General features: G+C 42.9%; 2 protein-coding genes across 4 annotated transcripts in view; one reads left to right on the top strand and one right to left on the bottom strand.

Moving 5' to 3' along the window:
- The window catches only part of LOC106589834 (dynein axonemal heavy chain 17), a 111,978-nt gene extending 104,304 nt beyond the window's left edge, over nucleotides 1–7,674 (top strand). For both annotated transcript variants that reach the window (XM_014180222.2, XM_014180221.2), the window contains 3 exons: nucleotides 2,723–2,866; nucleotides 6,183–6,408; nucleotides 7,333–7,674. In XM_014180222.2, the coding sequence (XP_014035697.2) occupies nucleotides 2,723–2,866; nucleotides 6,183–6,408; nucleotides 7,333–7,580 (618 nt within the window). In that variant the 3' untranslated portion in view covers nucleotides 7,581–7,674. The remainder of the gene's footprint in view (nucleotides 1–2,722; nucleotides 2,867–6,182; nucleotides 6,409–7,332) is intronic.
- The window catches only part of LOC106589835 (CDP-diacylglycerol--glycerol-3-phosphate 3-phosphatidyltransferase, mitochondrial), a 28,159-nt gene continuing 18,243 nt past the window's right edge, over nucleotides 6,558–16,473 (bottom strand). For both annotated transcript variants that reach the window (XM_014180223.1, XM_014180224.2), the window contains exon 10: nucleotides 6,558–7,565. The gene's annotated coding sequence lies outside the window, so the exon portion shown is untranslated. The remainder of the gene's footprint in view (nucleotides 7,566–16,473) is intronic.

Here is a 16,473-nt window from a genome sequence, read left to right as displayed (position 1 = left end):
GTAGACCTATCAGTGGCTTACCATCAAAAACAATGGAGAAAATACATCTCATAACATTTTAACATGGAAATAGCTGTTCTGTCATTCAGCCTACAGTAGCAGCCGATGTGTGGTGTTCAATGAAGGCCTACATTCCATGAGACTTTTGAAAAAAAACATGCAGGGCTTGACATAAACCTGTTTATCTACTTGTCCTTCAGACAAGGAGGTGACTGAAAATGCTGTTGTTTGATGCAAGAAACCACTTTACAAAATAAAATGCATAATTATTTCCATACCAAATTATTCTACCCTCTGTCTATTGACTACTTAGCTTATTCAAGCCTGTCTCAAAACACAACACTGCCCCTTTAAGACAACAAAAAAAGCTCTTTACCTGAATCGCTTTTCAAAGATGTCTAGAAATGTACATGTTTTATGTTCTTGTAGGAAGCAATCACTTCCCCATTGCTGACTACAAATGATCTATAACTAGGCTAATAACTCACTAACTAGCAAAGGATATGAACAAAATGTGCATCTCTCGCTTTCATCTCAAAACAAGCGCATCTACTCACGATCACTTATGCGGTAAATAAAGTCCAGTTCAAAGTAAATGGCACAGATCCATACAGTATATGTCAATGGTCTATTTGTATATACAGTAGCCCTACTGCAGCTCTGATCGTTTATGCCACACCAGTCTGTGTAGAGTACGGGCTGAGTAATGCGTGTCAATGCAATAGAATCCTACTCCGATGCGTTCTGCCTACAACAAAATCTCTTGCGTAGTTAGTTTTGTTTCGGTATGTTGCATTGAAAGTGGCTAATATTGTGTTGATTCGATCCACAGTAAAGGGAAACATTGAAAGTGGCTAATATTGTGTTGATTCGATCCACAGTAAAGGGAAACATTGAAAGTGGCTAATATTGTGTTGATTCGATCCACAGTAAAGGGAAACATTGAAAGTGGCTAATATTGTGTTGATTCGATCCACAGTAAAGGGAAACATTGAAAGTGTTAACAGGGAAAACTCTAGAACAGTGGTCACCAACCTTTTCTGAGTCAAGATCACTTTGAGTCAACATGCAAGCTGAGATCTAACGCTTAGATTGTTTTTTTACATGACTAAAAAACGTAAGCCTATGCAACATTAACCAATTAAAAACAGTACTGTATCAATGAGGTTTGTGCAGTAAGCTATAGGCCAAATACATTATCACCGCATATTAGCTTTGCTTGAATTGCCCTGCCAATGCATTGTTGTTTCAAATTTTGAGGTAGGCTATATGATCACACTGGTAATAGATCCGTTGTTATATTGTGAGGCATAGCTGAGTGAGCATACATTTAAATAATTGAATTGTATTTATTTATTTTACTGGGCTGATGGTGCCTGCATCTGATGGTCAGTCTCAGTGGAGGGAGAGAGCAGCAGACTGTGGGTCTGCCTCTTAACACCCCTCAGCTCTCTCTTTCCTCCACTGATACTGGCCATAAAGGAACACCGTCTTCCAGCTGATGGCGAAATACGAGTAGCACCTGTTAGGTTCTAAAAACTGAAGGACAACTATGAAAAGCTAAAACCAAGTTTATTCACCCAATGTGTCAGACAGCTGAACAGACAAAGACATGTTCCCACCAGCACATATACCCCAATTTAGGTGAAGTCTCCTCCTTCCCTCTAAACATGACATATTTATTGCTAGGTAGGAAGTTAAGTGATGTGGGTAATAACCTGTTCCTTCTCCATTACTGTGACCTGACCTCGGCCCCTATTCCTCACTAATCCACAGCTCTCCACCTTTATCAGTGCCTTTCCCTTACTTAGTAACATTCCAAGCCCCTTGCTCATATCCAACCTTAATTGACTCCCCCATATATATTCCTCCTACAGATAACCATTAACTTCTGGTGTAACAACCAGACTGTGGCTCTTCTCCTTTCCATAGGATACCTGATGATTAACAATATTACAAGTTTAGAAGTCAGAACCCATCACACTGCATTATTTCATGTTTTTACTCCAATGAACGGAGAGGGAAATATTCCTTGATATTAAAAAAGACCCAAACCGCTAATAATAACAACGCAAGCTTATAAATACACTTTCCTACTCATTCATTAGGCTGAGTGGATATTGGAAGAATGTGTATTTTATGGCTTATAAAAGTGTTGACAGTGCTGAGTCAAATTAAACTCACTAATTTAAAAAAAAGCAGCTCTTTTCTGTATTTGTTGACAGTCTCTCTCTAGTCATGGTTTTAAACATATGGAAATCAAAGTATCAACTCTGCTGTAGCTTTCTTTTATGCCTGCTACTTACTACAGACACGGTAGTCTGAGCAATCCGATTGGCCAGCAGTAGGCCTATAGTGCACTTGATTTGCTCACTGGGCCCCCCCGGGAAGGCAGAGTCTGTACCTTCAGACAAATGAAATGGCAACAGTTCGCCTACCTGGCGCGCAGGGCAACTATATCGGGTGCACCTACCGCCAACAGCCCGAGACTAATAAAAAAAAAGAAAATAGGAACAAGGATTTTTAAAGAAATGTTTAAAATGGAAAAGGAATGCCATGGAGATCAATTGACTGGTTGATGACCACTACTCTATAAAGTTCAATCTCCTGCTTCTCTCTGTGGGCTGATATTTCTGCAAGGCAGTCCCGGGGGATACTGTGCGCAGCTCAGATGGAACATTGGGTGTGACGTTGTCTTGTCTGTCCGTCTCTGTGTCTGTAGGGTGAGTTGACAATCACAACCGACATGGAGGAGCTGGGTAACGCTCTGTTCCTGGACACGGTGCCAGAGTCCTGGACCAAGCTCGCCTACCCCTCCCTGCAGGGCCTGGGGGGCTGGTATGCAGACCTGCTGCTCAGGATCAAGGTACAACACCATAATATACTCTCTGATCAGGAGACATTTTTGCCCTCAGAACAGCCTCAATTCGTCGGGCCATGGACTCTACAAGGTGTCGAAAGCATTCCACAGGGGTGCTGGCCCATGTTGACAGTTGTGTCAAGTTGTCAGGATGTCCTTTTGGTGGTGGATCATTCTTGATACACACGAGAAACTGTTGAGAATGAAAAATCCAGCAGCGTTGCAGTTCTTGACACAAACTGGTGCACCTGACACCTACAGTTGAAGTCAGAAGTTTACATACACTTTAGCCAAATACATTTAAACTCAGTTTTTCACAATTCCTAACATTTAATCCTAGTAAAAAATTCCCTGTCTTAGGTCAGTTAGGATCACCACTTTATTTTAAGAAATTGAAATGTCAGAATAACAGTAGAGAGAATGATTTCTTTCAGCTTTTATTTCTTTCATCACATTCCCAGTGGGTCAGAAGTGTACATACACTCAATTTGTATTTGGTAGTATTGCCTTTAAATTGTTTAACTTGGGTAAAACTTTTCGGTTAGCCTTCCACAAGCTTCCCACAATAAGTTGGGTGAATTTTGGCCCATTCCTCCTGACAGAGCTGATGTAACTGAGTCAGGTTTTTAGGCCTCCTTACTCGCACACGCTTTTTCAGTTTTGCCCACACATTTTCTATGGGATTGAGGTCAGGGCTTTCCGATGGCCACTCCAACACCTTGTATTTGTTGTCCTTAAGCCATTTTGCCACAACTTTGGATGTATGCTTGGGGTCATTGTTCATTTGGAAACCCATTTGCGACCAAGCTTTAACTTCCTGAATGATGTCTTGAGATGTTTCTTCAATATATCCACATCATTTTCTTTCCTCATGATGCCATCTATGTTGGGAAGTGCACCAGTCCCTCCTGCAGCAAAGCACCCCCACAACATGATGCTGCCACCCCCATGCTTCACGGTTGGGATGGTGTTCTTTGGCTTGCAAGCATCCCCCTTTTTCCTCCAAACATAACGATGGTCATTATGGCCAAACAGTTCCATTTTTGTTGTATCATCAGACCAGAGGACATTTCTCCAAAAAGTACAATCTTTGTCCCCATGTGCAGTTGCAAACCGTAGTCTGGCTTTTTTATGGCGGTTTTGGAGCAGTGGCTTCTTCCTTGCTGAGCGGCCTTTCAGGTTATGTCGATATAGGACTGGTTTTACTGTGGATATAGATACTTTTGTACCCGTTTCCTCCAGCATCTTCACAAGGTCCTTTGCTGCTGTTCTGGGGTTGATTTGCACTTTTCGCACCAAAGTACGTTAATCTCTAGGAGACAGAACGCGTCTCCTTCCTGAGCGGTATGACGGCTACGTGGTCCCATGGTGTTTATACTTGTGTACTATTGTTTGTATAGATGAACGTGGTACATTCAGGCGTTTGGAAATTGCTCCCAAGGATGAACCAGACTTGTGGAGGTCTACAATTTTCTTTTTGATGTCTTGGCTGATTTCTTTAGATTTTCCCATGATGTCAAGCAAAGAGGCACTGCGTTTGAAGGTAGGCCTTGAAATACATCCACAGGTACACCTCCAATTGACTCAAATTATGTCAATTAGCCTATCAGAAGCTTCTAAAGCCATGACATCATTTTCTGGAATTTTCCAAGCTGTTTAAAGGCACAATCAACTTAGTGTATGTAAACTTCTGACCCAATGGAATTGTGATACAGTGAATTATAAGTGAAATAATCTGTAAACAATTGTTGAAAAAAATTACGTGTCATGCAAAGTAGATGTCCTAACCGACTTGCCAAAACTATAGTTTGTTAACAAGAAATTCGTGGAGTGGTTGAAAAACAAGTTTTAATGGCTCCAACCTAAGTGTATGTAAACTTCTGACTTCAACTGTACTACCATACCCCGTTCAAAAGGCAGTTAAATCTTTTGTCATGCCCATACACAATCCATATCTCAATTGTTTCCAGGCTTAAACATTCTTTAAACGGTCTCTTCTTCATCTAAACTGATAGATGTGGATTTAACAGGTGACATCAATATGGGATCATAGCTTTCACCTGGTCAGTCTCATGGAAAAAGCATGTTTTGTACACTCAGTGTATATGCATAGAGAGAAAAGTGCATAAAAAAGGGAATTACATTCCATTTATATGTACTTAACTCCGGTCGGAATTCCCCCCAACTGAACCTAATAAACAACTTCTACTTTTGAAAATGGCCTGTGTGGCGTGATGAGTCAAATTTATTATTGTCAAAATTTACTACACAGTGCAAATATGATAATTGGTCATAAAGTCAGTCTTGTCCAAAACAGATTTGCGAGAGAATTTGGAAAAACATGTATGTCACAGAATGATGGTTTTCCTTGGGTTGGCAGGGTTCTCCCCAGGATTTTTAAAAAGGTGGTGCTGCTGAGTACGTTGGCTGGGAGCGTCTCGGAGAGGGCAGTGCTGCTGCCCTTTGGACTCAGATTTGCCATTTTCTGCAAAAACTGGCCTTGTATGATAATAAATATCTCTATTTTTTTTCTTATTTTCTACAGTGCACAGCACCCCTCTTACATTCTTTGGGGTGAACCCTGCTTGGGTTTATTTCAATCCTGCCCACAGCACCCATTTAATCAAATTCAGAGCGCAGCTGCACGCAACCCGATTGTAATGCCTATGGTTAATATGGTGACATATATCCCAATGGGGATTACACAATGTACATGCGACAATATTTTTTAAAATGTCAATAGCTCCAAATTTCAATTACTTAACCTCAAACCAACTATAAAATCATATACTAATATTGAAAGAATTTAATGAGACAACTAGGTGTGCAACATGAAAATATTGTTCCATTTACATTGTGTAATTTATTGGACGGTCCCCAACTAGCCCATCCAAAGTCAAACCAACTTTGCCACGGTCGCACACAGGCCGGCTGAAGCTAAATTTGGCGAAAAAAAAGTCGGCTAGCTTGCTTGCTAGTCTAGGCGACTTCGATACAAAACCTGGTTAGACTGTTTCAAGTTAACTAGAAGGGTGAGTGACTGTACAGTTTTGGCAGAGTTAAAGTACAAACACTTCAAAGCACAGCTCCAAAACCCAGATGTTCTGTCGCATTTCCTAATGAGGAGAATTGAATCGAAGCTAAACCAGGAAGTTCAGCCCCCCTTTAAAGCCAGGTAATTTCCAATTGAGCCGACATAGCAGCGTTTACCGAGAATGAGATCTCCGAACATTGTATTTGAAAGACGCATTATCGATAACACGCGATCGTATTGAATATTCTGTCCATACATACTCTGTTGAACGCTTTTGTCTGTGTGTAGGAGTTGGAGTCGTGGACAGCAGACTTCGCTCTCCCCACCACAGTGTGGCTGGCAGGGTTCTTCAACCCCCAGTCGTTCCTGACAGCTATCATGCAGTCCATGGCCAGGAAGAACGAGTGGCCTCTGGACAGGATGTGTCTGTCTGTAGAGGTGACCAAGAAGAACCGCGAGGACATGACCAGTCCACCCAGGGAGGGGGCCTACGTCTACGGACTCTACATGGAGGGTACGGGTTATCATCTTGGTTGCATTCTAAAAATGCCATGACGGATTTGTTTTATATCTCCAAAGTGATACACTGTATAACACATTTGCTGCAATTGTATCCATTAGCATCCATCTCCTGGAGATGAATAAGTCAGTCAATAACCCACATCAGGTGCAGTCAAACCTTTAATACCATTTAAAAAAATAATCATAATGATATTTTAGGTTACAAACAGTCATCCATCCACACACAGTGCCCAGTTCAGTTTCTGGGGTGACTCACTGTATGAGCTGGTTAGCGCAGGAGTTCCCAAACATTACAATAAAATCTATCGGCAAAAAAACATTAGCTAACATGGGCTAGTTGATCTGGACATTTCTGAATAAATAGCTGTCTAAGATATGGAATGACTGACATAACAAGAGGAACTGATGATGCACTACCCAAATGTCACCTTGTGCATTCTACTATTCCAAATTACTTTCAAGTTCAGTTCCTGGGATGACTCACTGTATGAGCTGGTTAGAGTACCGTAGTAAACACAGCTAGATCAGTTCTCCTCTCAACTGTTCTTAAGGCTCCTCCAGGGATCTCAAAACTCCACACACAGCGGGCTGTCTAGTCACCACACACTACTCTCATGTACCAGATTCCACTGTCAATACAAAACTAATGGAATGTACAAAACATCCTGTGCCAACGGTCCTCCTGCTGGCAACATGTACTCAGCATATTAATGTTTGTAGTTAATGGAAAACACTTAACTAGTTTCTGTCACAAAAACACTGCTATTTCTCAGGCATTAGTAACTAAGTGGTCCATTTGTACAGTATTGTAGATATACACAACCATACATTCTCATTGTGGAGAGATTATGTTTTTATATTTTTAGAGTTTAACTTTTTACGGTAGGTATGTGTGTGTCTGGTTGTGTATGTGCAGGGGCACGCTGGGACACCCAGACGGGGGTGATAGCAGATGCTCGTCTGAAGGAGCTGACCCCCAACATGCCGGTGATCTTCATCAAGGCAGTACCGGTGGACCGACAGGAGACCAAGAACGTGTATGAGTGTCCCGTCTACAAGACCCGCATGAGGGGTCCCACCTTCATCTGGACCTTCAACCTCAAGACCAAGGAGAAGCCTGCCAAGTGGGTACTGGCCGCTGTCTGCCTCCTGCTCAGCGTGTAAGAGAGAGGCAAGAGAAGACACAGAAACACTCAGACCACTTTCATCCGAAATACCTTTTTAATTAATAAAAAGCATCAATGTTGCACAAAAAGAATTACAGATTTCTGTCATCTATGTCTATTGGAGGAATGTGATGAACACAGCCATCAGTGAGGTAAGAGAAAGATGTGTGTTGAGCTTGGAAACGGCATGAAACAACTCCACTGTATCATAGTACAGCTTTCTCACTGTCCCAGTGTTCCTAGGAAGGTCCACTAGGGGGAAGCCTGTACAAGCATGGTTAGGACACAGATGCAAGGAACGGTACAATACAAGCATGCACACACAAACCTCAGGTGATAACCTTTTGAATGGGAAAGTGAGGAATGATTATTGGAAGGCTTCCAGCCTGTTGTCAGTACAGTAACAGTAAACGTACTGTAGATAAGAACATCCATTTTTAACTACTCAGCTATTGTTAGAGCTAAGCTTTTTTCTTCCCCCCCACCCTTCGCCAGATAACAGCTACAGTAAGTATTTAGTTCAACCACAGACTTATATAACCACGTTTAACTTCTTACTTATAAGCCCTTAAATCAACAATGCAGTTAAGAAAAATACGTGTTAAGTATTTACCCCCCAAAATTAAAGAGCAACAATAAAATAACAGTAACGAGGCTATATACAGGGAGTACCAGTACAGAGTCAATGTGCGGAGGGACAGGTTAGTCAAGGTAATATGTACATGTAGGTAGATGTAAAGTGACTATGCATAGATAAACAGAGAATGGGGGCGTGTTCGGCCCTCCTTTTCCTGTAGTCCACAATCATCTCCTTTGTCTTGATCACATTGAGGGAGAGGTTATCCTGAAACCACACTACCTCCCTATTTATTTAACTAGGCAAGTCAGTTAATAACAAATTCTTATTTTCAATGACGGCCTAGGAACAGTGGGTTAACTGCCTTGTTCAGGGGCAGAATGACAGATTTTTACCTTCTCAGCTAGGGGATTCGATCTTGCAAACTTTTGGTTACTAGTCCAATGCTCTAACCACTAGACTACCTGCCTATAGGCTGTCTGATCGTTGTCGGTGATCAGGCCTACCACTGTTGCGTCGTCGGAAAACTTGATGATGCTGGGGTCGTACTTGGCCATGCAGCCATGGGTGAACAGGAGGGGACTAAGCACGCACCCCTGAGGGGCCCCCGTGTTGAGGATCAGCGTGGCAGATATGTTATCTACACTTACCACCTGGGGGTGGCCCGTCAGGAAGTCCAGGATCCAGTTGCAGAGGGAGGTGTTTAGTCCCAGGGTCCTTAGCTTAGTGATGAGCTTTGAGGGCACTATGGCAATGAATAGCATTTTTCACGTAGGTGTTTCCTTTTGTCCAGGTGCAATAGAGATTGTGTCATCTGTGGATCTGTTGGGGCTGTATGCAAATTGGAGTGGGTCTAGGGTTTCTGGGATAATGGCTACAGATGTAAGTGCTATGGGTCGGTAGTCATTTAGGCGGGTTACCTTGGTGTTTTTGGGCACAGGGACTATCGTGGTCTGCTTGAAACATGTTGGTATTACAGACTCAGTCAGGGAGAGGTTGAAAATGTCCGTGAAAACACTTGCCAGTTGGTCAGCGAATGCTCGGAGTACAATTCTTGGTAATCTGTCTGGCCTTGCAGCCTTGTGAATGTTGACCTGTTTAAAGGTCTTACATCGGCTACGGAGAGCGTCATCACACAGTCGTCCGGAACAGCTGGTGCTCTCATGCATGCTTCAGTGTTGCTTGCCTCGAAGCACCCATAGTCATTTAGCTCGTCTGGTAGGCTCGTGTCACTGGGCAGCTCGCGGCTGTGCTTCCCTATGTAGTCTGTAATAGTTTGCAAGCCCTGCCATATCCGATGAGCGTCGGAGCCGGTGTAGTAGGATTCGATCTTAGTCCTGTATTGACGCTTTGCCTGTTTGATGGTTCGTCAGAGGGCATAGCGGGATTTCTTCTAAGCGTCCGGGTTAGAGTCCCGCTCCTTGAAAGCGGCAGCTCTACCCTTTAGCTCAGTGCGGATGTTGCCTGTAATCCATGGCTTCTGGTTGGAGTATGTACGTACGGTCATTGTGGGGACAACATCATCGACGCACTTATTGATGAAGCTAGTGATCAACTTTAGTAGAAAAACAGTTCTTGAGGGCTGTTTGCGATTTCGTTCATACCGGTGAACCGGTGTTTGAGTGGTGTGGTTGCAATATCAACAGTCCCTTATCTCTGGTATATCTTGGCATCATTTAAAACTAAGTTTATATTGTATACAGCGTAATGGACATACTGTATAATGCCTAATGTCTCAGGAAAGGCTGTGAGTTGGCAATACTCAGTATAGAAAACAGTCGGCCCACAACCTGCAAGGACTTATACAGGATACTAACATCAACATTAAAACAGTCATTCCAAGTCACAATTCCATACCTAAAACCTTGAGTTTGTACAAAATTACCTGAATGGACTACTACCACCAAGGACTATCAAGAAAAACAAACTTCAAACAAGCCAAAACCTGCAGAAGAAACCCAGCGAAACATGGAAATAAAATCTAACAAAATTGAGTGAGTAATGTTCAGTCTGAAGCCAAAAAGTAAAAGACAATCTCTAGGTAATGTTGTTATATAAAGCTTCTTAAATAAGGCTATCAAGCTGCTAGGAAAGAATCTGACTGAAACTAGCACTGAAGTGAGGTATGAAAACTCTTGAGCCTAACAATGGCAGGAGACTCCATCCTCTTCAGAATCCCCAAAATATAACAGCCACAGAACAACTTTGTTTGGACATCGTAAAAGGACCATTTCGCCAACACTTTAAAAATATAGCTAGCTAACAACCTCCTTTTCCCACGTGGAAAAGACAGACAGAGACTTGCTAGCTGGGAATTTCTACAAGGAATCTGCCTCCCGAGAAAAGCTTCTCCCAAGTGGTTGTGACACCTACTCCCGTTGCCTGGATTCCACCTGGCGATCTGTAAACAGTCTGCCCTGGCCTGTCTCCCCGTCTGCTGTAGGTACCTCTCGAGTGCATTGGGCGAGTATCATGGAATAAATAAGCACCAAATGAAAATGTTATAAATCAACACTGCAGAGCGCTCCCTGTCCTCTGCCGTGCCCTGAATGTATTACTGCTGATTATATCTGGAAATGTGCATGTACACCCTGGCCCATTACTGTTGCTAAGCCCAATTCTGATTTGTGCTCTGCTTCACTGATTTCTGCACGTTAACAGTAGAAGCTTATTACCTAAAATATATAAATTGAAAGTGTGGGTTCACAGCTCCAATCCAGATGTGTTGGTCATTACAGAGACGTGGTTAAGAGAGTGTTTTGAACACTGATGTTAACCTTTCTGGTTATAACCTTTTTCTGCAAGACAGATCTTCCAAAGGTGGGGGAGTGACAATCTTTACCAAGGATCACCTTCAGTGCTCGGTTGTCTCCACCAAGTCTGTCCCCAAACAATTTGATTTGCTGGTTTTACGCATTAATTGCTGGTTGTTATCGGCCACCATAAGCTCCTGCCTGTGCCCTAACCACCTGACCAAGTCCTAAAGCAATGAGACTCCCTAAATCTTTCTCATATTATTACCAATTCCACAAGGTATGACTCAAAACACCCAGAAAAGGCTACTCCCATTAATGTTATCCTTACAGGTCATTACAGAAAACACCAGACTGATACCTTAGTGATCACCGTTTTACAGCCTGTGTTTGTAATGGCTGCTCAGTGAAACGACCCGTCCTGATTTGTCATAGACGCTTGCTAAAAAACTTTAATGAGAAAGCCTTCCTTCACAATCTGGCCTCTGTAAATTGGTATAGAATCAGCTTGATCCCCTCTGTCAAACGCTTGGAAGACCTTTTTTTCTATATTTTCAGTGGTATCGTTAACAAATACAAGCCCATAAAGAAAATGAGAGAGAGGAGAAAAAAAAGAACAGGTTCAGCCCCTGATCTGGCAGAGTTACTCCACAAGAATACCATTTGCAAATCGCTCGGCACACGCATGCTGACTGGCTCTCGTTCATGCAAATTATAAATAAGTGCATTCAGGCTATCCGGAAGGCCGAAGTTAAAGTAACTAAGGAGCAGTTCGAACCCCAAGAAGTTCTGGAAAACAGTTAAAAGACCTGGAAAATAAACCCTCCCCACGTCCCTTAATGTCGATGATGTGGTCGTTACTGACAAGGATCACATGGCTGAGCTCTTTAAAAATCACCACTTCATTAAGTCAGGAGTCCTATTTGACTCAGCCATGCCTCCTTGCCCATTCAACATTTCCTCATCTCCCACCCCTTCTAATGTGACTATCCCGGATGCTCCCGCCTCTTTTTCCCCTGCCAGCTACAAACTTTCTTTCTGCAGGCGGTCACTGAGTCCGAGGTGCTAAAGGAGCTCCTTAAACTTGATCCCCAAAAAAACATCTGGTTCAGATCCTTTCTTATTTAAGGTCGCTGCCCCTATCATCGCCAAACCTGTCTCTCCGAATCTGGGGAGGTTCCCATTGCTTGGAAGGCAGCCACGGTTCATCCTTTATTTAAAGGGGGAGATCAAGCTCATCCTAACTGTTATAGGCCAATTTTTATTTTGCCCTGTTTATCAAAAGTGTTGGAAAAACTTGTCAATAACCAACTGACTGGGTTTATTATTCTCTTGGGTATGCAATCTGGTTTCCGCTCAGGTTATGGATGTGTCACTGCAACCTTAAAAGGTCCTAAATGAGGTCACCATTGCCCTAGATTTTAAGCAATGTTGTGCTGCTATTTTTATTGACTTCGCCCATGCTTTTGATACGGTAGACCATTCCATTCTTGTGGACCGGCTAAGGAGTATTGGTGTCTCGGAGGGGTCTTTGGCGAACTACCTCAGAGTGCAGTGTATAAAGTCAGAACATCTGCTGTCTCAGCCACTGCCTGTCACCAAGGGAGTACCCCAAGGCACCACGCTCTTCTCACTTTACAGCAACAGCTCAAGCAGTAGGAAGCTCTCTCATCCATTTATATGCAGATGATCGTCTTATACTCAGCTGGCCCCTCCCCGAATTTGTGTTAAATGCTCTACATCAAAGCTTTGTGTGTCCAACAAGCTCTCTCTAACCTTAACCTTGTTCTGAACACCTCCAAAAGAAAAGGTCATGTGGTTTGGTAAGAAGAATGCCCCTCTCCCCACCGGTGTGATTACTACCTCTGAGGGTTTAGAGCTTGAGGTAGTCAGCTCATACAAGTACTTGGGAGTATGGCTAGACGGTACACCTTCTCTCAGCACATAGCAAAGCTGCAGGCTAAGGTTAAATCTAGACTTGGTTTCCTCTATCGTAATTACTCCTTTCACCCCAGCTCCCAAACTAACCCTGATTCAGATGCCCATCCTACCCATGCTAGATTACGGAGACATAATTTATAGATCGGCAGGTAAGGGTGCTCTCGAGTGGCTAGATGTTCTTTACCATTCGGCCATCAGATTTGCCACTAATGCTCCTTATAGGACACGTCACTGCACTCTATACTCCTCTGTAAACTGGTCATCTCTGTATACCTGTCGCAAGACCCACTGGTTGATGCTTATTTATACTTCCCTACAGAAAATACACTAACCTTCACACATTAGATGTGTATTGTTGGATAAAATTGATTTTATCAAACAAAACTTTGCTACACTGTATTTCCGGGACCCTCAGGATGACAAATCAGAGCAAGATTACTGAATGTAAGTACATTATTTACCTTCAGAGGTGAATGTATCAAACCAGTTTCCGTGATAAGTTGTTGTGCACTCTCCTCAAACAATAGCATGGTATTCTTTCACTGTAATAGCTACTGTAAATTGGACAGTGCAGTTACATTATTGTTAATCTAAGCTTTCTGCCCATATAAGACATGTCTATGTCCTGGAAAGTTCTCGTTACTTACAACGTCATGCAAACCCCCTTAGTTCAACTGTCCCACCGATCCCGTAGAGGTTACGCAAAAACCTGGACCTACAGGCTTTGGTAAACATTTGCACACACAAAAGGACTTCAGGACACCAGGGGAATCTCTCCAGTTGGATTTAAATTATTTAATTTCAACTTGAATATTGCAGCCTATTTGTGTATGGGCTGCAATAGTGGCTGAACTCATCCTCAAGCCTAAAACCTTTTTCCTCATTGTTAGGCTATTTGATGTGATATTTTTATAAATAGCAGATAAATACGTTATATGCAGTGCCTTGAAAGTATTCAGACCTAGACTTTTTACACATTTTGTTGTTACGTTAGCCTTATTCTAAAATGTTTTTGTTTTTTTAAATTTTATTAGAAATGTACCTTATTTACACAAGTATTCAGACCCTTTGCTATGAGACTCGAAATTGAGCACAGGTGCATCCTGTTTCCATTGATCATCCTCGATGTTTCTACAACTTGAAGTCCATCTGTGGTAAATTAAATTGATTGGACATGATTTGGAAAGGCACACACCTGTCTATATAAAGGTCCCTCAGTTGACAGTGCATGTCAAAGCAAAAACCAAGCCATGAGGTCGAAGGAATTGTCCGTGAGCTTCAAGAATGGATTGTGTCGAGGCACAGATCTGGGAAAGGGTACCAAAAAATGTCCGCAGCATTGAAAGTCCAAGAACACAGTGCCCTCCATCATTCTTAAAATGGAAGAAGTTTGGAACCAGACTCTTCCTAGAGCTAGCTGCCCGGCCAAACTGAGCAATCGGGGGAGAAGGGCCTTGGTCAGGGAGGTGACCAAGAACCTGATGGTCACTCTGACAGAGCTCCTCTGTGGAGATGGGAGAATCTTCCAGAAGGACAACCATCTCTGCAGCACTCCACCAATCAGGCCTTTATGGTAGAGTGGCTAGACGGAAACCACTCCTCAGTAAAAGGCACATGACAGCCCGCTTGGAGTTTGCCAAAATGCACTTAGACTCTCAGCCCATGAGAAACAAGATTCTCTGGTCTGATTAAACCAAGATTGATCTCTTTGGCCTGAATGCCAAGCGTCACGTTTGGAGGAAACCTGGCACCATCCCTACGGTGAAGCATGGTGGTGGCAGCATCATGCTGTGGGGATGTTTTTCAGCGGCAGGGACTGAGAGACTAGTCAGGATCGAGGGAAAGATGAACAGAGCAAAGTACAGAGACATCCTTAATGAAAACCTGCTCCAGAGTGCTATGGACATCAGACTGGGGCGAAGGTTCACCTTCCAATAGGACAACAACCCTAACCACACAGCCAAGACAACGCAGGAGTGGCTTCAGGACAAGTCTCTGAATGTTCTTGAGTGGCCCAGCCAGAGCCTGGAATTTAACCCAATCAAACATCTCTGGAGAGACCTGAAAATAGCTGTGCAGCAACGCTCCCCATCCAACCTGACAGAGCTTGAGGATTTTTATTTAACCTTTAACTAGGCAAGTCAGTTAAGAACAAATTCTTATTTACAATGACGGCCTACACCGGCCAAACCCGGACAACACTGGGCCAATTGTGCGCCGCCCTATGGGACTCCCAATCATGACCGGTTGTAATACAGCCTGGATTCGAACCAGGGTGTCTGTAGTGACACCTCTAGCACAGATGCAGTTCCTTAGATCGCTGCGCCACTCAGGAGCCGATCTGCAGAGAATGGGAGAAACTCCCCAAATACAGATGTGCCAAACCTGTAGCATCATACCCAAGAAGACTAGAGGCTGTAATCACTGCCAAAGATGATTCAACAAAGTACTGAGTAAAGGGTCTGAATACTTATGTAAATATGATATTTCCTTTATTTGTAATATATTAGCAAACGTCTAAAAACCTGTTCTTGCTTTGTCATTATGGGGTATTGTACGTAGATTGAGGGGGGAAAAAACAAACAATTTTAAATAAATTTTAGAATAAGGCTAACAAAATTTGGAAAAAGTCAAAGGGTCTGAATACTTTCCGAAGGCACTGTAAAGCTATAGATAGTACACTGCATAATGACACAATCCCTAGTAAGCTAGTGTTTTGAAGGTGGACCGACATTCATTTTGGCATTAAGACTGGTTTTACGCACAACTTTCTATCCAAGCTGGGAGAGAGCATGAGGAGGGTTCAAGTCATGCAGATTCAGGTAGCCTATACAGGACAGCTGTATAATCCCCCCAAAAATCTATTGGTAGCTGATTAGTATGCCGTTTCGTCAAACATTTATCATTTTACTGAGTAAGTAATTACATTGCCAGCAAGCTACAAATGGCAGCATTGCGACAGCATGCTTAACATGAGAAAATGACAACCAAATCGGCCTACCAATAAACATTTATACATTAGCTAAAGCTAAGTTACGCCGTGGCACCACAGAAACCCTATAAATCGACTCAATAAGCATCCATCCGTATAGACATGTCGCAATTTAAATTTAATCACCATGGATGGTATTCTATACTTTGATATTTTTATTGGGGGGGGGGGTCTCTGACCATGGGGGGGGGGGGCAGAGAAACTGCGTTACGCCAGCGGATACCAGGGCTGTTTCTGAGAGGCAGGAGGGAGGATGGATGTTCATCTATAGATAACCCTGTTTCCCGGACCAGGTCAGTCAACAGACCCGGATCCCACCTCACATGCTCAGTGAGAGAGTGTGTGTGTGTGTGTGTGTGTGTGTGTGTGTCCACTGTGTGTTAATTTCCATTTCTAAATTTCTTCATTTACCAGAACTACACAGTAACAAAAACAAACTATAGATAGATAACATCTTTGTTCATGTATTTGGATGCTTGTGGAGTATGACAAGGAATGTGTGGCCCCATCCATCATTGCTCCCTCATGGCAGCTGATCACGCACTGACATTTAGTGGCTATTTGTCTCACTGAGTAACATTGTGGTGACGAGACACCTCCCCTTCAGCATTTACCGTAACCATAAAAA

This window comes from Salmo salar, chromosome ssa28 (genome assembly GCF_905237065.1).
Source record: "Salmo salar chromosome ssa28, Ssal_v3.1, whole genome shotgun sequence".
In the NCBI taxonomy this organism is placed as follows: Eukaryota; Metazoa; Chordata; class Actinopteri; order Salmoniformes; family Salmonidae; genus Salmo; species Salmo salar.
Note: the sequence above shows the minus strand (reverse complement) of the source record. Positions and strands in the feature narration are given on the sequence as shown.